This window comes from Leuresthes tenuis, unplaced genomic scaffold, assembly GCF_036924035.1.
Source record: "Leuresthes tenuis unplaced genomic scaffold, fLeuTen1.0.hap1 SCAF_11, whole genome shotgun sequence".
Lineage (NCBI taxonomy): Eukaryota > Metazoa > Chordata > Actinopteri > Atheriniformes > Atherinopsidae > Leuresthes > Leuresthes tenuis.
The window spans coordinates 18,242,934-18,266,634 of NW_027325365.1; the positions used below are offsets into that span (position 1 = coordinate 18,242,934).

Consider the following 23,701-nt stretch of genomic DNA (forward strand, 5'->3'; position numbering starts at 1 on the left):
TGTAAGACTGGATGTTTCCTGAGCAAAACAAAAAATAGGTGGGTTAGGGGGGGCTCTGGCAACTTTCGAGTATACGTATAAGGGGTTAGGACTATGGACCACTTAAGTTCAGCCGTAAAAAAGACAAAACCCTGCGCATTCGTTATGTAGTGTAACGTGAGAGGTTTTCTCATTTAAAATGATTAACAATGATTAATCTGTGACGCAGAAACAAACAAGAATTTACCTAAAACATCAGGACACTTGGAACAAATCAGTGGAGAATTAATGTAATTTCTAACAATCATATATTTGATGTAACTTTTTAAAAAAATGAATCGTTTTACTTCTCCATCCGTTTTCATAAAGCATTCAAATTTCAGGTGGGAAGATACCTGCCTTCTGGTAATGTTGTTTCTGACCAGTAGGTGGCGCATGGTAGCGAGGTCTGGCGCGTCTCTGCGGCGGCACGCTATTGGTTGAACGACTGTCAGAAAATTCCTGAATGCTCTCACGCATCTCACCGGCGCACCGCATGCTGCTGCTGCCCAGTTTCATGGAACAAGAACAAGGGTGGATCACCGTCCATTGACTGGAAGCCACCGTAGTTGCTGCTGTCGCCTTTCGCACTTGACTATATTTTTGTTTTTCCTTAGTATTCAACAACGATTAGTTAGCTAGTGACGATGTCAGTTGTAGGGTTTGACGTCGGGTTTATGAACTGCTATGTAGCAGTAGCCAGAGCCGGAGGGATTGAAACTGTCGCTAATGAATACAGCGATCGATGTACACCGTAAGTATGACTAGTCACGTCCTCGTTTATGATTTATGTCATATTGTCCGCGCTGATAGCAGGCACTGAGTGTGAATAAGTCTTCTTTTCACGTTTATCATGATATTCGGGGAAGCTAACATTGCTACCTAGCTTGTTAGCACGCTAACAAATTTCACAACAGGAAAGTGCATGTGAGTGCTAAAGCTAACGCTACCTAGCTGGAAATTATTCGATTATAAAGAAGCCTTTCACAATTTCACATTGCTGTTAGCCTTTTTGTGGATACTAACTATGATAGATAATCTAGAGAGTGATGATTGAGCCGCCCAGTCAGGTGACTGATGCAGTGCAGGCGTGAATGGGCACATGATGAGAGGAGGCCGGTTGCTTCCTGGCTCTCAAAGCGGCTTATCAGTCCATTGTGCTTTATTGTCAGACCAATAATAGTCTATAGAGGGAGTCGATAAACAAGTGCATCGTTACTGTGTCTCAAAGGTGGACACATCAAAATGTATTACTCAGCAAAATATCACAAATCTCGTCAGCAACGACAATAATTAAAAAAAAAAAAAGAAACTGAAAGGAAGCATGACGGCCTTTCAATCTTTTGACACAATCTTGCTTTCCTTCGCTGTTGTGCTTTTTTTGTTTTGTTGCTTTATGAATTAGCTTCTTCATTGCCGTTTTAGATTTTGGTTGTGCTTTGTGAGATGATTTTTTTTAATTTTCTTTTATTTAATTAATTTTTTTGGGTTTATTTGTTGTTTTGCTCCTCAGGGCCACTGGAACCCAAACTCGTATTAACAGTAAACATTGCTAATATGTGTAAATGTCTATCAGGAAAGATACAGAGCTGTGCTATTGGGGAAATAAAAACAAGATGAAAATGAGGTTCACCTGAGAGAACTAAACTAATTGCGTTTTTTGTCTGCAGAGCATGTGTTTCATTTGGTCCCCGGAATCGATCTATTGGTGCAGCTGCAAAAAGCCAGGTATGTTAACCCCGACAAGCTGCCAGGCTACAGGGTATGTGATAAATAACCTGACAAAAGAACTATTGATGTTTTCATAGTTCATTGAGTGGGAATAATGCCAAACATGGGTACACTCAGTCAATCACCGACACAGAATAAGCATTCGAGATATAAACTCACAGCTCAGTTTGGCTGTACGAGTCCTTATTTGGAGAGGTTTTGTGTTTGTCTGAACAGGTCGTCACAAACTGCAAGAACACAGTCCAAGGGTTCAAGAGATTTCATGGCAGAGCATTTTTGGATCCGTATGTGCAGTCCCTCAAAAATGGCCTGGTCTACGATATTGCACAAATGCCCACAGGAACAACAGGCATCAAGGTAAAAACAGAGGGAGGTTCCATCCACAGCAGACTTGAAAGCTACGGTTTCATCTTTTTTGTTGCTCAAATACCCTGAGCGTTCTGCAAAAGGCATCATTATTCCTGCAATACCAGTAACTCCCAAATATTGCTCAGATATGGTTGACGTTGGTGGTCTTGAGCCTGTTATCACTCTGCAATGCTTTACGCTTGTATATTTGTTACCAAAGGTGATGTACATGGAGGAGGAGAAGGTGTTCAGCATTGAGCAGGTCACTGCCATGCTGCTGACCAAGCTGAAGGAGACGGCGGAGCATGCACTGAAGAAGCCTGTGGCGGACTGTGTTGTGTCTGTAAGTACGCAGTCTTTGTAAAACTTTCAGGCCCGACACACCCATCCCCTTCCAGGTGTATTCGCTTGATTAGACTTGCCCTGAATTGGACTTTATGTGCCAAGTTAGCAGAATTGCAAATGTCGTCTGAGAGGATGGAGTCTGTTCAGCATAGCTTGTGTATTTTACAAAGTTTAGCGACCTTTTTTTTTGTTTTTTGTACCATTGTAAATGTTTTTCTGTTGTAACCAGGTTCCATGCTACTACACCGATGCTGAGAGGAGATCAGTGGTAGATGCCGCTCAGATTGCTGGACTCAACTGCCTGAGGCTCATGAATGAGACAACTGCAGGTCTGTACTGGGATTTTTAGGCAAGAATGTTACCGATTGTTGGACTCCACGCACACTAAAATGAAGGAGTCATAATAATAAACATGGGCTCCAGTTCTTAGGTACTGGATTAATTATTTCACAACTTTCCTTACAGTTGCCTTGGCATATGGAATTTATAAACAGGATCTCCCTGCTCCTGAAGAGAAGGCCAGGAATGTGGTTTTTGTGGACCTTGGTCACTCTGGATACCAGACATCAGTGTGTGCGTTTAATAAGGGCAAACTCAAGGTGCGTAGCAAAAATCAACACACCGTGCTTGCTTTAGCAGTCTATAATTAGCTTTGTTTCATCCTCCTGACCACCTCCTACCCCTCAGGTCCTCGCTACAGCCTGTGACCCACAGTTGGGAGGGAAAGATTTTGATGAGGTAATTGTCAAGTATTTCTGCGAGGAATTTGGCAAGAAGTACAAGCTCGATGTCAAGACTAAGCCCAGGGCTCTGGTTAGGCTCTATCAGGAGTCTGAAAAACTGAAGAAACTGATGAGTGCCAACTCCTCTGACTTGCCTCTAAACATCGAGTGCTTCATGAATGACATCGATGTCACTGGGAAGATGAACAGGTAGACGAACCACAAACCATCTGTTGCTGCTTGAATGCACTGTTCATCATCTGCTGAGTGATGATATCAGTTTTCCTTTAAAAAGCTCAAGTCGTGCTTCTGCTTTCTTTTGCACAAGGGGTCAGTTTGAAGAGATGTGTGCAGATATTTTGACCCGAGTAGAGCCTCCCCTCCACAGCTTGTTGGAACATGCCAGTAAGTATAATTGTGCTGAAGGTTTTTTTTTTTAAATTCTTACTTAAATCCTTTGCTGTCCTGTTGACTTGATTCAGAAAGATAAGCTTTTAATGTGGGTAATATTTAATCAGATTTAAAAAAAATGAAAAATTTCTCCCATCAGAACTGAAGAAGGACGACATCTATGCAGTTGAAATAGTCGGTGGAGCTTCCAGGATCCCCGCTGTCAAAGAGAGAATCAGCAAATTCTTTGGGAAAGAATTGAGCACCACACTGAATGCAGATGAAGCTGTGGCTAGAGGATGTGCCCTGCAGGTACATCACACTCTGGCCTTGCATCTAAACCACGCCCCACGTGTAGCCTTCCAGAAAACCATCGCTTGTTAGCATCTGTTGATGTGTTTAATGAGACCGTGTTTACTCCCACAGTGCGCCATACTGTCTCCTGCCTTCAAAGTCCGTGAATTCTCCATCACAGAGGTTGTTCCATATCCAATCTCTTTGAAGTGGCATTCCGCTGCAGAGGAAGGTGTAAGGTATAAGAAAACCAACCAACTTTTAGTTCATTGAATAGTTGAAATAGTTCCAGGCTAGTTAATGTAACCGTGATGTTTTGTTTTCTCAGTGATTGTGAGGTATTCCCAAAGAACCATGCCGCACCCTTCTCCAAAGTGCTGACCTTCTACCGCAAAGAGCCTTTCTCTTTGGAGGCCTACTACTGTTGTCCTAATGAGCTGCCTTATCCTGATCCCAGCATCGGTAAGAAACTAAAACTTTTATCTGCAGTGATTTTTTTTTTTTTTAAAAGAAGGAAAAAAAACAGTTCTATCCATCCAGCAGACGCAGAGCAAAATTAGCATCCTGCCATGTTTTTGAAAACCAGTTTGTTCCACAGACTCCTTGACAAATAACTGGTTTCATAACCATGAGCAAAGTCCTATAACATTCCTTCACCAACATTAAGAGAGGACTTTGAGTTAGTTTTCCCTACTTACCGTTTCCCTTTCCAACAGGTAAGTTCCTGATCCAGAAAGTTGTCCCACAAGCCTCTGGAGAGAGCTCAAAGGTGAAAGTCAAGGTGCGGGTGAACATTCACGGTATCTTCAGTGTGTCCAGTGCCTCTCTGGTTGAAGTGCAGAAGTCTGATGAGACGGAGGAACCGATGGAAACTGATCAGGCCGCTGACAAAGATGGAGAGGTACCTCGGCCAAACAAGTGCCCTTCTCTGATCGTTTTTCCCTTTTTAAAGAAGCCCTAAGTACCAGTGAACAGGAGATATTTGTGAGCTGTCTATAGAGATGGGCGATGCAGACCAAAATTCTCATACTTGTATTTGTAGACGGAGTAGTGACTCGTGTTATGCATCTCACCCTTTTCGCTGACTCTTTAGTGTTTGTTATCTTGTTATAACTTCATCGCCTCATGCGAGACAAATGTTTTTGGCCCTCAACAGAGCAAGATGCAGACCGATCAGGAGCAGCAGCAGCCGCCTCAGGTTGATGCTCAGAAAGAAACCGAAGAGAAGACGCCACCAGAGAACGAAGAGATGGAGGTGAGATGCTCTGTTTTTTGTTCATCTTTGTATGTTCTTGGACTAGACATTTGGATGGCAGTTTACCACAGAGCAACTAATTATTGTCTCAAAAACAGTTTTTTTTTCATGTCAGACCACTTTTCAGAGAAAGTAAACAAGTTCTAATACAGTATTGATGCAGCAAACCGGCACCTGTAGCACATCCTGGGGTGACTTATCTTATCTGTTTATGTTGAATAAAATTTTAAATCCGTTTTCTTTTTAGACTAGCACAGAAGAGGGCAAAGGTGAGAAGAAGTCTGACCAGCCCCCACAAGCCAAAAAGGCCAAAGTTAAAACAAAAGTGCTGGATCTTCCAATTGAAAACAGTCCACAGTGGCAGCTTGCAAACGACATGCTCAATCTTTTCGTAGAAAATGAGGTAACTACATTTTCAGTTTTACACAAATCCCACCTTCAGACCGCCACCTTGTTCTGCAGCCACACTTTCTTTTTTTGGATTCTCTTCAGGGGAAGATGATCATGCAGGACAAGCTGGAGAAGGAGAGGAACGATGCCAAGAATTATGTGGAGGAGTACGTGTACGACATGAGGGACAAACTGCACGGGATGCTGGAGAAGTTTGTCGGTGAATCTGTGAGTTGATGTCAGCCACCGTGTCGTTATCGAGACGGCAGATGGGATCCGTGTTTGGAAAACTCTGCAGAAATGATTTCTCTGACAAACCGTGCAATTGTTTTTGTTCTTTAGGATCGAGACGCTTTGTCATTAAAGCTGGAGGACACTGAAAACTGGCTTTATGAAGATGGAGAGGACCAACCCAAGCAGGTGTACATTGACAAGCTGGCAGAGTTGAAGGTAATATTGCTCGGATAACTCTCTCCTCCCTCCCCCAGTCCACAGATTTGTCAGATTTGTTTTTTAACTGCTGTATGTGCTGTGTAGAAACTCGGCCAGCCGATCCAGGAGAGGTATATGGAGGCTGAAGAGAGACCCAAAGCTTTTGATGAGCTGGGGAAGCAAATTCAACAGTACATGAAATTTGTTGAGGCCTACAAAATGAAGGTAAGACTAAAAGCTTTTAGTGACATAGTTTTACCACTCGCATCATTGAGTTTTTACTCAACATTTCATCAAATAATTTTTTAAAATGACACAAGTCTACAAAAAACTTAAACCGCTTGTCGTCATACTACCTTTGCTGCTTGCCTTTGTTTTCCAGGATGAGCAGTACGACCATTTAGATGAAGCGGATGTCAGCAAAGTGGACAAACAGACCAGCGATACCATGATCTGGATGAACAGTGCCATGAACCAGCAAAGCAAGCAGAGCCTCACACTGGATCCATCTTTCAAAGTCAAAGACATTCGAGCAAAAACAAGGGTGAGCGAATGATTGTGATTCAAATGTGGGAAATCGAGAATAAAAGAATCTTGTACACGTGAAATAAATCTGGACCTCTCGTATCTCAGCTGGACTGTGCAGTTAATGCATTGTTAAATTAATTTACTCTACACCAGCTGGTGGGAAGTCTGCTTCAAATAGCACATCATAAACAGTAACGCATGCAAGATTGTTATAATGCCACTTATTTAACTGCAAATTAACATATTTTGTGTAAATTTCCAGGAGCTGTTCTCTGCTTGTAACCCAATTGTGACCAAGCCCAAACCCAAGGTGGAGCCTCCCAAGGAGGAGGCTCCTGCAGAGCAGAACGGTCCCGTCAACGGGCAGGAGAAAGCCCAGGAAGAAACTGCAGACAAGGGAGCAACCGACAACACAGGCAATCCAACTTCGGACACTACGGAGAGCAAGCCTGACATGGACCTTGATTAAAGCAACCTGATGCCTCCTGAAGCAAAGCTGAACAGGAGCTAAAAGAGTCAGAGTGAGATGCAGCCTGGCTGCATATCAGAGCTGGTGAAGTGTTTCAGGAAGTGCACTCCACAGTCAAAAGCAGGCAGGGTGTTGAGCACTCTGAGCTCAACTTATGGCGGTACCTCTGTCTGATGACATAGCATGCCCTATCTCTTTCTGGATGATTTAAATCAAAAGCCAGCTGCAATAACTCTGTTTGACAATGAGCGCTGTACACATGATGGTATTTATTTCTGTTGTGTGCTCTGTAAGTGTTCTGGTCTGTGTCACAATATGGTTTTAATAAAGTGATTGAAACTCTTTTGCACTATTGTTATGGTGTCCAGCAGTTCAGTAGCCACTGAAACCTGAAGTTTAGCACTCTCATCTCGACTTTTTCTGGGAATTTGGGCGCGTTTGATATGCAGAGTTGACTTCCATCGTACTCATTTTTAGTTGTTTGGATTATTAAATTAAAGACTATTTTTTTTACTTCTTTTACAAAAGCAAGAATAAGATAAATACTTTATGGCACATTTCAACTCAGTAATACTTTATCAACCCCACAAGGTAATTTATTTTGCAGCAGTATTAATTATTATAGAAGATATATCATCGTTTTAGATAAAAATAAATATGAATTGGCGGACCAACGTAGAAAGTTGAAGAGTAGCAGAGAGAAAACGGTGGTAGAAATCTCAGAGGTCACCATCATTGGGAGTAGGTGTTTTTGTTGCTTGGCAACATCTTAGCTGATTGCATTGCAGGTAACACAGGTGATCTCTGTCAGTAGACAACATGGGCAGAATTGTCCGGGCTGCACTGACATTCGTTCTCAGTGACATGTCCAGATTACATCATCTGTTGTTAACGAGCTCTGTAATCCTCCTCCTTCACTGTTACCTCTATCTCTGCCCGTATAGTCTTAAAGCTGAGTAGAGAGGTGTTCGAGTTATTCCTGCAGCCATGTCTTTTTGGACAAAAAATAATATCGCCTTCCTTGTTTGCCTGTTGTTTCCACATCAGGGATCGAAGCTTGTCCTTTTTTTTTTTATCTTCCAGTGATCTCACACTTCCCATGATGATCGCAGAGAGAAATGGTTTGAACCACTTTCACCTTTTTCTCCATTTTGTTCCTGCTCTGCATCCTAGACGTCTCCTCTTCAACTCATCTTGATTTGAGGTCTTATTCTAAACATTACTTGGGCTTTGGGAAGCTCAGTTAGCTGCTCCAACAGGTTGACAACTTTCCTGCTGCCGTGGTTATGCATCGTAAAAGTTGTAAAATATTTTCCAAAGTTACCATCAGAAGTCCTTCCAGCAGTACAGCATCCAAGCCAGCATAGGTACTTAAGAAATCTGCTCACATAAAAAGAAAATTCATGAAGATGCAAAGGACACATTACATCCAGAGGTACTGCAGCAGGCTGCCTGCCTTTAGGCTGATGCCTTTCTGGAATCACTCTAAATAATATTGATAATTGAAATATGAATGTTCTGACTTTGGGGCTTGGAAAACTTAGGCTCTCCTCTCGTCTTCTCTAATCCTTACAGTGGCACATAATTATTCATTCTTTGTTTTTCTCAGGCGCTGTACAATCACATGGTATATGTACTTGAAATCTCATGGCACCCTCTGCAAATCAGCTGTTTCAGAGATAAATACTGTTCATTTAACTTCATATTTATCTTACAGTTACACTACAGCAGATTTAGTTATCCGAAAAAACAAAAATATAAATGCACCTGACACTGTACAAATGGAGTAAAAGCCTAACTTCTGTTGTAGTGAATAGCAATATGTGCTTTGCATCATTTTATACTATTGAATCATTTCCTGGCCCTTTTTGATGTTAAAATGGATACTTTTGTATTGTTTAAGGGCATTGTGCTTACATAAATGTGTGACTATTTGGTATAAGCAATTATATTTTAATGCCATGTAACCACTTTTACTTTGGTATGCTTCCTTAACTGCTTCCCAAATTGTGGACATTTAAAAAGAAGGTCAATGGGGACTGTAAATTCCGACGGATGTAATTCACTGAAAAATTACCACCTTTAACGTTGCCTAGCAACTTGAACTTCAGAAGAACCTATGTACATCTATACACCCCCTCCCAAATTACTCCAAGTTCCTCTCATTGTTCTCGTACATAACGGAGCATTCGGTTGAAATAATTTACACCAAACCTGTTAACCGCTACACTACCATGTATAGTCGGTTAAGGGTGCTGAAAGAGCGCCCCGGTCATTTAAATTTTGCTAGCTTGTTAGCTCCATCGATTAGCCTCATGCCTGCTACTTCACTTAACGTCACCTCCGCTCTGAGCGCCGTTCGCGTCCACAAAGAGGACAGGTCACATGATCAACTCAGATCTTTTCCTTTTCAACTGAAAGCTGCAGATAGAGTCACTGTCAGAGGTAAAACTGAGAACTTTCATTATTGTTTTTTTTGTTTTCTCAAGACATAATTCCAAATGTTGCATTCGAGGGTGCGCTGAAAGCTGTTCCAGTCTTTTGACGCCGGGTTCCACAGTCTTATAAAGTGATTAAACTGTGACACTGTTGTTCTGTAGCTGAAGGATGTAATTATATTGGTGGGTCTAAAGTCTGATTAAGGTGTGTTTTTTACCCGAATTGCTTCGAAGCGATTCATGCTCGTAAACCGTTTCTCGTCTTTGTGTGTGCGCGTTTTTTTTTCTTCCTCCAGGACGATGAAGCTGATCATCCTGAATGACTACGACCAGACAAGCGAATGGGCTGCAAAGTACATTAGAAACAAAATTTTACACTTCAAACCTGGCCCTGACAGATATTTCACTCTGGGACTCCCCACCGGTAAGGCGAAGCTTCGTTTCTGTGCAGTTTTTATGTTTTTCTCTTCCTTTTCAACTTCTCAGTGCTGAGATTGACTTATTTCCGCCCACATCTGTCAACCCATTGTCAGAAAAGGCCTTAACTAGCATAATAGTTGAAAAGGAAAGAAAAAAATTTCCACTGAAATTATAAAAAGCAACACATTAATTGTAACTAAAACTAGATCTGCTTGGTTTGTCTAATATTAGCTTTTTAGATTTTATGACATCGTACTTTGTGTCATTTTTGGCCAGTCTTGGTCACAGTGACACTTGGGCAACATCCACAGTAATGCCCTTTTCCCACTGAGCAGAAAGAGCCCACTTAACACCCACTAACATTGGGGAAAGGTCGCAACCAGCATTTTACTAGTTTTCCAACTTGTATTTTGATTAAAAAGGCATTCAGAAGTGAGAAACTGATATTTACAATAAGATATGAATGCAGCAGTATTGAATGGATGGGAAAGTAGCATAGTGGTGCATTTAATTTGAACTCAGAAGTCGGGATTTCCGAGATCAATGTTGGAAAGATCTACTGTGAACGCCATTCCCATTTCCAAAATCGTTACCTCTGGAGTTCTTGGAGAGGACTACCTCATTAGTTAAAGAAAGAAAGTTGTATTTGAACTGATGCATGTAGGTTATATTATTTAAATGTATGTCCACTCCACAAGGTGCAGCTCAAAAGGAATTATACAAATTAATTTAGCATTCAATAAAACAGTTATGGGTGAAGTGTCGACATGTTTGCTCCATTTGTTGTCGCAAACCTATTTCTTAAGTAATTCCACACCAGTGTCCACACAGTTTCTTTTATCTGTCTTCAGGAAGCACTCCATTAGGCTGTTACAAGAAGCTGATCGAGTACTTCAAAAATGGAGAAATCTCGTTCCAGTACGTGAAAACTTTCAACATGGACGAATACGTAGGTATGTACTCATCTTTCCCTCTTTTATTAAATGTTGAGCAAATCTTAAAAGACCCGATCTCCTGTAAGAAACTGTCACAAACACAATATTTTTAGGACTTCCCAGAGATCACCCTGAGAGCTACCACTCCTTCATGTGGAATAACTTCTTCAAGCACATAGACATAAAATCAGAGAACACCCACATCCTTGATGGCAATGCTCCTGACCTGCAAGCTGAGTGTGAAGCCTTTGAGGAGAAGATAACAGCTGCCGGGGGGATTGAGCTGTTCGTTGGAGGTCAGGAGGGCACAGTGATGACAGTGAATATACTTTAATCAGCAAGATACTGAAGAAAGGCATAATTAAAACCAATGTTTGTGTCATGTGTCAGGTATTGGACCGGATGGCCACATTGCTTTTAATGAGCCGGGCTCAAGCCTTGTCTCTAGGACCAGGGTGAAGACCCTTGCCAGGGACACTATCATGGCTAATGCTAGATTCTTCGATGGGGATCTCTCAAAAGTGCCCACCATGGCTCTGACTGTGGGAGTGGGCACTGTCATGGATGCAAAAGAGGTTAGGAGCCTAAATTATGTCAGTCATGTTGTTTTTGAGTTGCTTATCTGTATTTGTACGAATGATGAAACACTCCATTTGTGAGGAATGATTAGTTTCTGTCAACACTTTGCTGTGTTGCACAGCCGTGCATTGATTACTGACTGCTTTCCCGGAGCAGTCACACGGCTCACATTTGACTTTTTTTCCCCCAGGTCATGATTCTCATCACAGGCGCTCACAAGGCGTTTGCTCTATACAAAGCTATAGAGGACGGTGTGAATCACATGTGGACAGTGTCTGCATTCCAGCAGCACCCACAGACTGTTTTTGTATGTGACGAAGATGCCACCCTGGAGCTGCGGGTCAAGACTGTGAAGTACTTCAAAGGTGGGACTAAGTCACAGAGCATGCGTAGCTTGCTGTGTATAAACTGTGTCCGTTTAAGTCATCACAAATTGCAACCATGGCTGAATGGGGGAGGGAACATGAATCACAGAAAATGTGCTGAATGTTGCTCTTTCTGCAGGGATGATGCATGTGCACAACAAGCTGGTGGAACTGCCTCCCTCAGAGTTAAAGAAGAACTGAGGAGATACCTGTCCTACTCCACTGATCTTGAGGCATTATTTTCTGAAATTTACACTCCAGTGATTCCTTCACTCTTTAGAGGTGATACTGACTAATCCATAGAGATCATTTGATGCTGGTGTATGACACAGTTTTTCAGGTAGCTGTCTATACAGCTTCTCTTCTTTTTTGTCCTTTGTAATAAAGCCATTTTGATTTTTTTATATCCTGTGTGTGCTGTGGTTTTTGGTCTGTGCTTCACATCACATGACAACACGGAACAACGGATGTTGCCTTTAGGTACTCCTTGTAAGCTTTCAGATTCGTGTTTGGGAAAAGTAGTTACACTTACTCAGGTATTTACATGCTGAGTTTTATTGCTATTCTTAAATTACTGCACGATATTTCAAATGAAAATGTAATTTATTATTCCTCTTTGGTATTGCATTCAAACTTACCTACAACATTGAAACGCAGCCTATTAATCAAGCCATCAGTAATAGTTCTGAAATAGCACTGGAGGGATACATTTAACTCATGTACATAAAGGGCGTAGTTGTTCAATTCCACTGTTTCATCTCAGTCTAGCTTTTGTTGCATTTTTTTCCACTGGTACGTCTGAATTTTAAGTATTTTAAAACGTTGATCTTTCGTGTACTTGAAAGCCAAAGGGACCGACGGCACCTGAATGCAGCGTCAAAGCTGCTGCTGTGCTAGAGTCGAGCTAGAAGAAGAGGAAGGAGATGGCCGACTAGAAAGCGACCTTACTTCTGATACTTCGTCGGCAAGATTCCTTTTGATCTAAACATTTTGACAGCTGAAGTTGGAAGAGGACGTTTTGAATATCTCGTTCCTCTTCTACAATGGCAGAACAAAACAGCAACGTGAGATATCAAGAGGTAAGTAACAGGTTGTTGGCTCTCTTAAACGTTGCTAACAGCTAGCTGCTACCCAGTGAGCTAACGGCAGTCAACATTAGCCTGTCAGTGGAGAACAACGAGAGCTCGTCTGACATTTGTTTACTGGGTGGGCCCAGTGCGGCGACAGTTGCTGTAAACTTGTAATAAACAAAACAAAAAATACTATGAGACGTTTGATATACGGCTTAGCAATATATTCGTCTCTTATTTGAAACTGGTGTTAGCTGTTTTTATTTCGGAGCTTGTTGGTTACTCGTAACGTCTCGTGGCCTGGCCGTGAGTGACGAAAACTAAACTGAAACACATCAGCCCGAAAACACTGAGGGAAAGATCTATTATGATGAAATATTTGATCGCTGTGGCATTACTGAGATGTTTTTTGTTGTCTAATTTGCATAGAAAATATAATTGTTTTTAAAACAGAAAAGTACCTAATCCACTTTAGATGTACTTGAATTCTTTGAACACAGTTGACAGAGTGACTCTCCTTTGAGTTCATATAATACTTTATTACTCCAAGCTAAAGCCAGCAATAAAGAATAAAAAAAAAAAACACGTGATCTTTTAAAACATTTTTGCTATGCATGCTATTCAGGTCTGGGTTTGCCACTGTTCTGCTGAGCCATGTGATGCGATTTAAAATACGAAATAATGAAATGGTGTCTACAGAAGCACCAACAGATGGCCTCACCTGCGCTCAGTTGGACAAAGTGCTTTGGGAAATGGAAAAAAGACATTTGAACACCTTTATAAACCCCTCATTGCTTAAAAAACTGACACGTTTGTCCGTAATGGCCTAAAACAACCAGAAATCTTCCCTGAACAGGAACGAAAAGAGCTACAAAAGAGCTACAGTCGATATGGCAACAGCAGACAAATGTCTGTCTTCCAGTTAGTGTTACATCGTCTGTTTGTGGTAGCACACGTTTGTTTTCTTTTCTGAGTTCCACATGCTATCATTCCTCCTCATAGCTTTCAAGTTTTCACTTAGGCTCTGACTCGGCTCCGTTTTCATTTGTTAACATTTCTGCAGCTGGTGAATGAAGAGGAACCAGCCCAGCCTTCCCAGGAGAGTCCTGCCCAGGATGCACCACCACCCTACAGCAGCATTGCTGCCGCAAATGCAGGTGAATAAGCCCTCCACTTTTTCTTGCGCCGTGGGATATAATCTGACTATATCCATCAAGTGTCAGTGCCACTGCATGGCACTTCCTCATCTGTATGCGTGTGAATATATTGCAGTAAGAAAAATAAATGGTGAAACCAAAAGTAATCCTCGTGAACAGCAGCCCCTTTCACATTGTCATCGTTTTTGCAGAACACACGATCTCGACCTGTAAAGGGTATTTTTCTGTTGGCCCTGTTCTGACAGCAGCGCACGTTGCCTAGGACTTTAAACTTTAACAGTGCCCCACACTTCATTAGATCATCCTGAGGTTTGGAGCTAAGATTATGTTCTGCAAAGTAAGAAAAGAAGACTTTTACTAGTCATCAGGTGATAATGTGAAACTTTGGAGAGGAGGATATGTCTTAGTGAAATCTTGCCACATGAGTTGAAGCACAAATGTCTCTTATCCAAGCTAGATGTTTGTGCAGAGTTGGGAAATCTTTTTGTCTTGTTGTTCCTAAACCGTTAAAGCTGACGCAGAGTATCCTGAGCATAAGTCAGGTCTCATGTTTCTAATCTGGCTTCTTAAGAGGGCATAGGCCGACTTGTTGTATAAGTGGGTGCAGCCTGCAGCTCTACCTGGGTGAGTTCATTGGTCTGACTCAGTGCTGTTAGTGTTTGAACAACAAAGGAGGATTCCTGGAGGACTGCCAAATGACCCAGATAAAGGTCTTTGCTTTTACGGGGAGAACATAAACAGTAATGGACGCGTATACTACTAATGCGTCTTTTCCTGTTGTAAATCACATCTCTCGGGTCTGCTTTTCAAATTCTCAGCTGCTGCTTTCTTCTTCCGCTTCTTCTTCCTTTTTTATTTATTTTTTTTTGTCCTCTTGAAGGAAGTGAAAATATGTTTTTGTCTGTCAGCAGTTGGCCCCTCACACATCACATCTGGTTAATCACTCAACACTCGCTGCTTCTCACTTCTGCAGTTTGTCATTAAATCTGCAATTAGCCCAAAAGTAAATGTGTTGGACCGAATTTTAAAATTCAGCCCAATCTTAAAGTCTTTAGTCTTAAACCTAAGACTAAAGTATTTTATTAAATTAGTACAGTCATGAGTACAAGTTACAACCTAAATGAATGTGACAATAGACCATTTGAGCAGAGAAAACGCACAAATAAAGTGTTACTAGGCGTAATTATTTATTAGCAGCAAAAACAGGAGGTATGTTTTGTGGTCTTGATTTCTTTTCATTGCAGGACTTAATTTCGTTGTCTTGTCACATCCGCAGCTTTCTTTGAATACAAGGAGGAGGGAGGAAGATTTCCAAACCCCCCATCGTACAGCGTTGCCACCACTCTACCCTCCTACGATGAAGCCGAGAGAAGCAAATCAGAGGCTGCCGTCCCCCTGGTCGCTGGAAGAGTCTCGGTACCTCTCTTGTTCTCAGACACAATTTCTTGTTCTCGTTCTTTACATGATATTAGGAGGAAACGTGCGTCACTGCTTTTCTTGCTGCCGTTGCAGGAGGAAGACTTTGTGGCCAGAGATGATTTTGATGACGCTGACCAGCTGCGAATAGGAAACGACGGCATCTTCATGCTCACTTTCTTCAGTAAGAAGTTTGTGTCATATGCTGTAAACTGACTGTAGTATATGTACGAATTTGGTCACAGAACATACAAACCTCAGCTAATCTAAGATGTATAATTTAGTTTCCTTTAATTACATGCCCTGATATTCTGTTGTAACTGCACATCCAGCTCTTGAGTGCAGATGAAGCGAGATGGGTGGCGTGGGAATGGATATGTGAGGCAGGATTTACTCAGTGACAGGATCCCCAGAAGGCCAAAAAAATCGAGAGTGATGGCAGCGAGACGCCTGCTGTTATCAGACAGCCGACTGTTCTGCTGTATGTGGGATTAGAAACGTCGCGGTCACGTTTCTGTGATCTGCAGATCGATCGGAGACCCGTTCCATCCCAGCAGCGCTCTGTTTTTGACAGCAGTGTGACGAGGCTCGGAAGATTTCTGTTTGGAGCAAAACCGCCGGTGTGATCGGACGGGTCCAATGCGCTCGCAAATTTAGAGCTGGGAATGAGCATTACTATTGATCGCTGACGCTTATCGATCACGTTCTTCATAAATTCCCTTATCGATTGTTGAGAATTACACGCCACAGATGTCCTCAGAGCCAAGACAGGATCAGACTAAAACATGGAACATAAACATGTCAATATTTACACCAGCGTCGATGTGTTTCCTCACATCATCATTACGGTTGTGCGGTTTGGCTTACAGCTTCAAAACAATATACACCGAGTCCACAATGGGCTGTCGGGCCTGTCTGGAGCGTCAGTAAATATTCTCTGAGTAATTCACTGTCAGAATATTCAACATGTTGAGCTGTCATCAGACCTGCCGGTGAGAGCGCTCACTCTGATTGGCTGTAGTAAAAAAGTGCACGAGTCGGGATCCGGCAGAGACGACAGAAGGCAAACGGCTAACGTAGCTTGTCTCATATAATCTCGTCTCCTTTTGTCATCTTAATTTCAACAAAAGAAGCAACACTTTCCTGTGAACGTGTAGCGTGACGAAACTGAAGACCAACTGGCGTGTTTCACCTCACCGAACAACACAAAGCGTGTTCTGTGACATGTTTCTTTTTCTTTTTCATCTACGTGGTCATACACTTATCAGCTATGTTTTCTTGCACAAGATCTGTGTGTGTGTGTGTGTGTGTGTGTGTGTGTGTGTTTGTTCACTGCAACACCGTTTGTTTTTTTAATGATTGTCCTTGTGTCTCCAGTGGCATTCCTCTTCAACTGGATTGGCTTCTTTTTGTCGTTCTGCTTGACCACATCAGCTGCCGGGCGATATGGCGCCATCTCAGGCTTTGGCCTGTCTCTCATCAAATGGGTTCTTATTGTCAGGGTAAGAGCCATTTACCAACTCTTGGGGACAACCAGTTGAGCATCTGTGTTACTGTACTGTAAAAGCCTTGAATATGTTTTTCAGGATCACGTCTTACGGTTTGATTAAACGCTTTTATTTTTATCGGCGGGCAGCTCCTAACAGCCTGTGCCTTTGTTTCTGCAGTTTTCTACCTATTTCCCAGGTTACTTTGATGGGCAGTACTGGTTGTGGTGGGTGTTCCTGGCCCTGGGTGAGTGAGAGACTTTATTTTATATAAAGTGTAGCACTGTTCTGCTAAGCTAATTAACCGCTGAAATGAACTTTTATTTCTTATCGTAAATCCACTGGTTTGATATTAGATTAATCTAACAATACTAAGAAGTAGTTGCTCTCGCAGTGGACATTCGGTCCAAACTTGTCTCTCTGATAATTTCTTTAATAGTTTCTACTTTCTTTGTGCTCCAGGCTTCATGCTGTTCGTCAGAGGCTTTGTCAACTACTCCAGAGTGCGCAAATTGGTTGATCCCACTTACGCCACTCTTCCCAGAACAAGGGTACTTTTTATCTATTAGAGGTAAGTTGTACTAGTGTGGTTCTGATGAGAGAAGTGTCACACTGGAGACATCTGCATGCACATTGAAAATGATGGAACTGAACTGTTTTGGTGGCTATGCTACAAACCATTTGGCAAATGTTCTTTAGCAAGTAAGTCAGTGCCTGCAGTGGATCGCTTTCTCTGTGTAAATTAGCAGGGTTTCCATTCGCTAGTGAAACAAATCTGAATCAAATGAACTTGGCTGTGTGGTGTCGCTAGAGGCTGGCAGAATAGGCCACATTGCTGTGGATTGTAATTGGTTAGAATAAGTTGTCCAAACTGTAAGCCTGAAGATGAAAACCTTTTAATTTATTGGGAATATCTGGGACATCGCATCATATCCTGGAAGACGCCAGTCAGTCACCAGAGTCTATTGTTTGTTGGCTCAGTGCAGAAAAGCATTCTCTGCAGACATTTAAACAAAAATAATGAAGTTAGGCAGAAATCAGTCCTCTATGAGAAAACCACGATGTAATCAAGGACCGTGTAAGACTCCATGAGCTGATATTGTTCACTCAAATGTTCCATGTTCATCTCTCTGTGACACACATTCAGGACGTGGGAGGAACCGGACCCAAAGAAGAAGGGTTTCAGAATCACGTGAAGAGACTTAACCAGAAATCAGCCTGAAGAGTTCTAGATGAAGACGACTCAAGACAGCAAAATATTCAGGAATTATATCACTTGTTTTCTTTTGTTTTGAAACTTTATTAATGGAACATGGTTAACGGTAATAGTCCCTTAATGTACTCAATAGTGGCAAATGTTAAGTGCTATTTACATCTGTCTGTATTGTATGAGTAATGCCTTTTATCATTTGATGGTAGCATATGAGCATGCATCTGCCCCAGAGGTTAATTACTAGGGAGAGTCTCATGTTGGCAGCACTTTAAGCCAACAGGTATTGATTAGTGCAACGCTGTAGATTTGCCATAGCATGCAACACTTTGTAATCTGCTCTAATATCACTAAATGGTTCTATTAGCTTGTTTTTAGATGCATACCTCACCTAAAAAGCAAGCTGTAAGTGTGATAGATCTTAACCACAAACATATTCCACTCACCTGTTGGCTTTAAGCAGTGCTGCCTGCTCTTTGGCCACAAGGGGGCAGTGTTGCCTACAGTTTCGCTGTCATTCAAACCTGCTCATAAAACACATTTCATAACAAAGAAAAAAAGAAACAACTTTCGATTTGAACAGATGTCAGTGGAGTACAGACAAAATGATTATCTTTCAGAATTTCTTGTAAATTAAATCAGATAAAATGATCTTTACCTGGAATCAGAATTAAAGTTACAGAGATGCTGCAGCCTGCATTTTTTTTTTTTCATCTCACGGCCCACTCTTATGACCCAAAGACAAGTCCCAGAGCGACTCTGCTGACAGCAAAGGGATGCAAACTTTGTTGAGACAGAAGCCGTGTTGAATCGAAGCGGCGTATGGGCTCATTTTCTGGTCCCCGTTCTCTCAAAAGCTCATTTAAATGTGACAGTGTGACCTGCGGGTGACTCAGAGAGAGACGCGTGAACATCTCAGTGTCTGTCAGGGGAGAAGTTGTGTGGATTTAAACTGTTGATGATCTTCTTTGTTCGTGACAGCTGGATCAAATTATTTGGGCTTCAAAATAACTTAAATTCCACTTCCAGATGGGGCTTTGCATTAAGATTTAATTGACATGTGGGGAAATTAGTTTTCTTCTTGGCTTTTCTTAGAACTTTCCTCTTACTGCTTATTAAGTTGGTGGGTGTGTAGGTAACAGTTCTATCAAAGAATGCTGTTTGCAGGTTGACCTTAAAGAACACGACCAATAAAACCCAGATGATGTTCCCATCGTCATTAAGTCGCATATTAAAGAAGACGGCTGCACACCGAACTGCTTGAATCATTGGTTAACTTCATATTTTTCTGCCATGGCTTTGATTACAGGTCAGTTATGCTTGTTTCTATGTGATGTAGAACTACAACTTTGGGGTTTTGTTGTTATGAAACTGTACAGAAAATGTCTAGTGTGAAATAAATGTCACTTTCAACGCGTTCTCCGAGTCGTCTGGGTTATGGACTGTCGTGTTAGCTGGGATGATACGTGGTGCCACGTTCATTTTTAAACCCTAGAGATGGGACATGTGAACGAGTATGATTAGGGCTGTAAAAACCAATGTGCTGCTGAGGATTGCGACAGAAAAATAGACGTGGACATGTAGGCTATGCTGCTTTCAAGGTGCTTTGACACAATGGTTCCTCCTAGTGGCAGAAAAGTGAAATAGTTTAGCATCTGGCATCCTGACACGTTTTAAAGATGTTTATTGGGATATTTTGTTTTTTCTTAAATCAGCAAAGTGGTTACATGTTACAGGGAAGTTAAACTCTTCCACCAGGACAGCAACATTGTCTGGTTAAATGCGGCATTTACATATTTTCTACGTCACAATCAAGCAAACAAACAAACCTGGATTCACATCCACTTAAAGGACACGTGACGGCTGACTCACGCCTATCTCCACCAAATGGTTTTCAGGCTTGTATCTTGTACATCATCCCTAAAGTGTGCAGAGGCCACATTTAAAGAAATGTCAGATCCTGATGGGAGTGTTCCTTTGCACATCCTCCATGTCTGCACCAAGTCTCACGTAAGTGGAGCTGGAAGTTTTTTTTTTTTTTTAAATCTCGCTGACAAAGACGAATGGCACAGAAAACATTACTCAGCCTTGGTGGAGGGATAAATTTAAACTGTTGTGAAACTGAAGGTTGCTCAGCTGTGTCTGGTGACTTGTTCCTTTTCTTTTTCTGCACAAAACAAAAACAGATGTGTTAACGTACAAAAGAAACGCATAAGGGCACGGTGTTTCATGATCTTTATGATGACGACCGGTGTTTTAACTAAACAGAGGAGGGACACAAAGTATCGAAGCCCTCTCGTCTTTGTCATGTCTCGTTACCGTTCTGCTCTCGTCGCAGCTCTCCCCACGCTGCAGGTCTCACTGGGTTTCATTGAGTCTTCAGTCACGGGAGTCATCCAGCTTTCTGGGAAGAAAGAAGACTGCTTTCTGTCCAATGTGTGTTCTTGGACCAAGTTTAGGTTTTCCGTTCTTTTTCAGGCCTACGAACCAGTTGCTGTCCCGGTGTTTCTGCGGTTGATACGTGTTGTAGTGGTTTTCTTCCAGCTTCTCCAGGAAGTAACATTCATCAGTTACTGTGGGCTGAGAGGGAAACACAAAACGAGAGCCAGCAGCTGACTGTGGTTTGGCTGACTTCAGTTAATCGAAAATAAAGGTTTGAAAATGCAGTCGTGAAGTTTAAAAAAGGGGAATCTGCACAACGGGTACCACAGACCTAATAAAATGCAACTTATCCAGCTGTTATCCTATTAATCATCAGCTTCAGATACTCACTGAGCCGTACAAACGCCCATCATCACTCATGGCCAAATATCGCTTGGCCTCTGTTCCTTGGATGACGACGACTCCTCTGTCCACAGAGTTGAGCTTTAAAACAGCTGAAAAGAGAGAAATAATTACAACAGAAACCTACAAGCACGCCTCTACTCAGTCTAAACTGAGATTCACAACTAGTCAGTACAGGGAGGCAAAGAAGGTGCAAAAAAGCTACAAAAGTATTTCATTAAGACGCAAACTGTCATTTAAAGATGGAAATTCAGGACTGTTTAGATCTCTTGCATGGGAATCCGGTAGAGATGACACAGGAAGCACAGCGTGTGATCCTGAAAGAGGTGAAAAAGATCCAAGTTGCACATCAGTTCATTTTTTTTTTCACTATTGGGAAAATCTCATTCTTAGGAAGGTGCAGCAGAAAAGCAATGCTGCCAACAGTTCTTCAACAGTGTTCTGAGGAAGGATAAGACGAGACTTGAGCTTTACATAAAAAAATACACATTTAGAGGGCAATGGCACGACACACCAAGACCAAAGATCTGTATATATCCACTGTTTAGCACGGTGGAGGGAGCATCGTGGTTTGAAGCTGCTCTTAGATCAGAGAGGGAACAATTAACTGCAGTGTGTGTGTGTGTGTGTGTGTGTCCCATAAACAGTGACAGGAAACTAGTGATGAAGGTTGTTGCTGCTAAAGGCGTTACTGTGTTTACAAAGTTACTTCCTTTTCCCAGCATGCAGCGTGTTCAACAAAGACTGGAAATCTGCAGCCGTTTGCGTGTGCAACTTGGAGGAAATTGGCAAGGATTCATAGATTTGTGATGCAGCTGCAACATAAAAGCAAAGGAGGAGGCCAAACACCATCCTAATCTGAAAATGTGAAAGGCCTATTCTGTCATCTTGATCATTTTCAGCACCAGTAGCAGAACTCGGAGTGATCCCAGCTCCCTTTTATTAATCTATCCTGCTTTTTTTTTACTTTAAAAGATAAGTTAAACAAACCTCAGCTACTTTATTCCAGGTTCTCGCTCACGCAGGCCCATTCATTTCAAATGAAAACATTAAAAAAAAGAAGTTGCGTGACGATTTCCTGGATTTTTCCACCTCCAGCACATCAACAAGCTCCCAAACCTAAGTATCTAACAGAGGAGTTTTTTCAGACGCATGGCGTTGGGAACCTGGCGCACCTGCAGCAAAAGGAAGTGAACTCGTCGTGCTGCAGGCCCGACCTGGACGTAAAGTGCTCCGTGTGCGGCTGCAGCCTTACTGTGGACATCCCGCTCATCCCTCTGGCCATGCACCGTCCCGTCGGGAAGGATCTGGAGGTGATATCCGCCATTCATGCAGTAGAGCCGAGTCAGCCGCCGGTAGTCCTGCAGCTGCGGGCCGGCGTCCACAGTCTGATCCTCCGCTGCCGACACCTCTCCATCCGCCATCCTGCTCAGCCGTGACACAGCAGGTAGGTTTGCAGGGGGGTGGTTTCCAGTAGAGACAGCACGCGCGGGTCAGTCCCCTGCAGTGGGTTTCTTTATATATATATATATATATATATGTATAAGATTGTGAACGAGCGCAGAGACCACACACAGGCAGCATGCGCGTCCCCGACTCCTGCTCAAACCTGTACCTAATGTGACGTGAAGGACTGAGCTCATAATAAATCTGTAGGCTTCCGTTTAACTTAACATATTCAAGATGTGAGTAAAAATTCAGATGTTCAGGCCATTTCTTTAGCGGTAAACATCAAGGTGCGGTTCTAACCTGTCTGTAGTGTTTTTTTTCTCCTAATTATAATGTTCCGGTTCACAGTGGGGTGAGGTCAGGATAGAAATATGCTAAAATAATTCAAAAGTGAGCACCAACTTTACTCAAGCAGTGATGGACAGATTGGATGCAACATAACTGTGCTGACGGCAGATGTTTTCACCAGATGTTTGCAGGAGTTCAATTAAATTGTTTTCATCTGTCATTTAAAAAAAAAAAAAGAAGGATTTGCAAGGAGACTTGTAAACTTTATTCACTTTAATGAGAGCAAACTTTGAAAGCTGCAGTTTATTTTCCATGAATATCCACAAGAAGAGAAGCTACGATCTTCGACTTTTTTTTTTTTTTAAGAGAGGTATAAGGTACAAAACCCCGCCCACTTTAAAAGAGACTATAGATTGCAGGATAAATAAATAAAACAAAAAGATGGGACTCTTTTAGGTGTGATCGCCAACGACCCAACCGTGGATTTCTTGAAGCTGGCTGAGAGTGAACGAAGTTTGTTTAGGGCCTTCTGGTGTGAAACTAAAACCCATCTGACTGTCTTCAAATCGGCTGAGGACTCAAAACTCTTTCACTTTTAGACGGATGTGCCCTTTAAGCAGCTTCTTCACCAATACAGAAAACAAGGAGGATTTCAGGAAACACTAAACTGTCTGTCCGGTCATTTTTAACATTCACTTCTGCACATTTTAGACTGTTATAGAGGAGTACCTCACATTCCTCTTATCTTACCAAAAGCTGCTTTACAGAAGCGTCACAATGAGGTTTATATCTAACGCGTTTGTTCTTTCATTTGAACAGTTGGACTTAAACTGGTCCTTACTGCCACTTTTTTTTATTCAGGCAGATCCTCTTCACCTTATCGGAGGCACAAAAAAAAAAAAGCTGCTTGTTTCAGCCTTCAGGACAGCAAGTGCACCGAAACCTCAGTAATCAGTCAATGGGGTTACATGGCACTGTAAAAATCGGACTAATGGCTAAATTACAATAAGACTGAGCTATTAAGTTCAAGTATGCACCTTAGTCTGACTAAAAATTGGACCGGATCGGGTTACTCCCTGTCGGATTAAGACCCCGAGATAACTCGGTTGCTCTTCGTTCGCCATCTTTTTCGAATACCTGTGTTTTGTTGTTGGTGGTGAAGACGCCAACCGGAAGTGGCT

General features: G+C 42.1%; 4 protein-coding genes across 6 annotated transcripts in view; 3 read left to right on the top strand and 1 right to left on the bottom strand.

Moving 5' to 3' along the window:
- Nucleotides 1-478: 478 nt before the first annotated feature.
- Nucleotides 479-7,264, top strand: hspa4b (heat shock protein 4b). Its single transcript, XM_072395890.1, has 19 exons — nucleotides 479-772; nucleotides 1,689-1,746; nucleotides 1,966-2,106; nucleotides 2,318-2,440; nucleotides 2,672-2,771; nucleotides 2,908-3,041; nucleotides 3,130-3,374; nucleotides 3,493-3,569; nucleotides 3,715-3,866; nucleotides 3,981-4,087; nucleotides 4,177-4,310; nucleotides 4,565-4,749; nucleotides 5,005-5,103; nucleotides 5,351-5,506; nucleotides 5,596-5,721; nucleotides 5,836-5,943; nucleotides 6,031-6,150; nucleotides 6,308-6,469; nucleotides 6,716-7,264. The coding sequence occupies exons 1-19, from the start codon at nucleotides 666-668 to the stop codon at nucleotides 6,920-6,922; spliced, it is 2,541 nt and encodes an 846-aa protein (XP_072251991.1). The 5' UTR covers nucleotides 479-665; the 3' UTR covers nucleotides 6,923-7,264.
- A 1,996-nt stretch (nucleotides 7,265-9,260) lies between these two features.
- Nucleotides 9,261-12,063, top strand: gnpda1 (glucosamine-6-phosphate deaminase 1). Its single transcript, XM_072395891.1, has 7 exons — nucleotides 9,261-9,367; nucleotides 9,657-9,784; nucleotides 10,632-10,733; nucleotides 10,829-11,011; nucleotides 11,106-11,290; nucleotides 11,485-11,659; nucleotides 11,799-12,063. The coding sequence occupies exons 2-7, from the start codon at nucleotides 9,661-9,663 to the stop codon at nucleotides 11,858-11,860; spliced, it is 831 nt and encodes a 276-aa protein (XP_072251992.1). The 5' UTR covers nucleotides 9,261-9,367; nucleotides 9,657-9,660; the 3' UTR covers nucleotides 11,861-12,063.
- Nucleotides 12,064-12,542: 479 nt separating this feature from the next.
- The window catches only part of LOC140318196 (NEDD4 family-interacting protein 1-like), a 111,179-nt gene continuing 100,020 nt past the window's right edge, over nucleotides 12,543-23,701 (top strand). The window contains exons 1-8 of one of the 3 annotated variants that reach the window (XM_072395906.1): nucleotides 12,543-12,738; nucleotides 13,793-13,886; nucleotides 15,163-15,302; nucleotides 15,399-15,486; nucleotides 16,680-16,804; nucleotides 16,970-17,036; nucleotides 17,252-17,360; nucleotides 17,937-19,415. In XM_072395906.1, the coding sequence (XP_072252007.1) occupies nucleotides 12,703-12,738; nucleotides 13,793-13,886; nucleotides 15,163-15,302; nucleotides 15,399-15,486; nucleotides 16,680-16,804; nucleotides 16,970-17,036; nucleotides 17,252-17,358 (657 nt within the window). In that variant the 5' untranslated portion in view covers nucleotides 12,543-12,702 and the 3' untranslated portion in view covers nucleotides 17,359-17,360; nucleotides 17,937-19,415. Of the gene's footprint in view, nucleotides 12,739-13,792; nucleotides 13,887-15,162; nucleotides 15,487-16,679; nucleotides 16,805-16,969; nucleotides 17,037-17,251; nucleotides 17,361-17,936; nucleotides 19,416-23,701 lie in introns of those variants that run through there. The other 2 variants (XM_072395904.1, XM_072395905.1) reach the window with 2 other exon arrangements.
- On the bottom strand, nucleotides 19,695-22,402 carry fgf1a (fibroblast growth factor 1a). The gene is made up of 4 exons (XM_072396446.1): nucleotides 22,039-22,402; nucleotides 20,772-20,875; nucleotides 20,319-20,579; nucleotides 19,695-20,166 (listed from the first exon to the last, which is right to left on the bottom strand). The coding sequence occupies exons 1-3, from the start codon at nucleotides 22,205-22,207 to the stop codon at nucleotides 20,379-20,381; spliced, it is 474 nt and encodes a 157-aa protein (XP_072252547.1). The 5' UTR covers nucleotides 22,208-22,402; the 3' UTR covers nucleotides 19,695-20,166; nucleotides 20,319-20,378.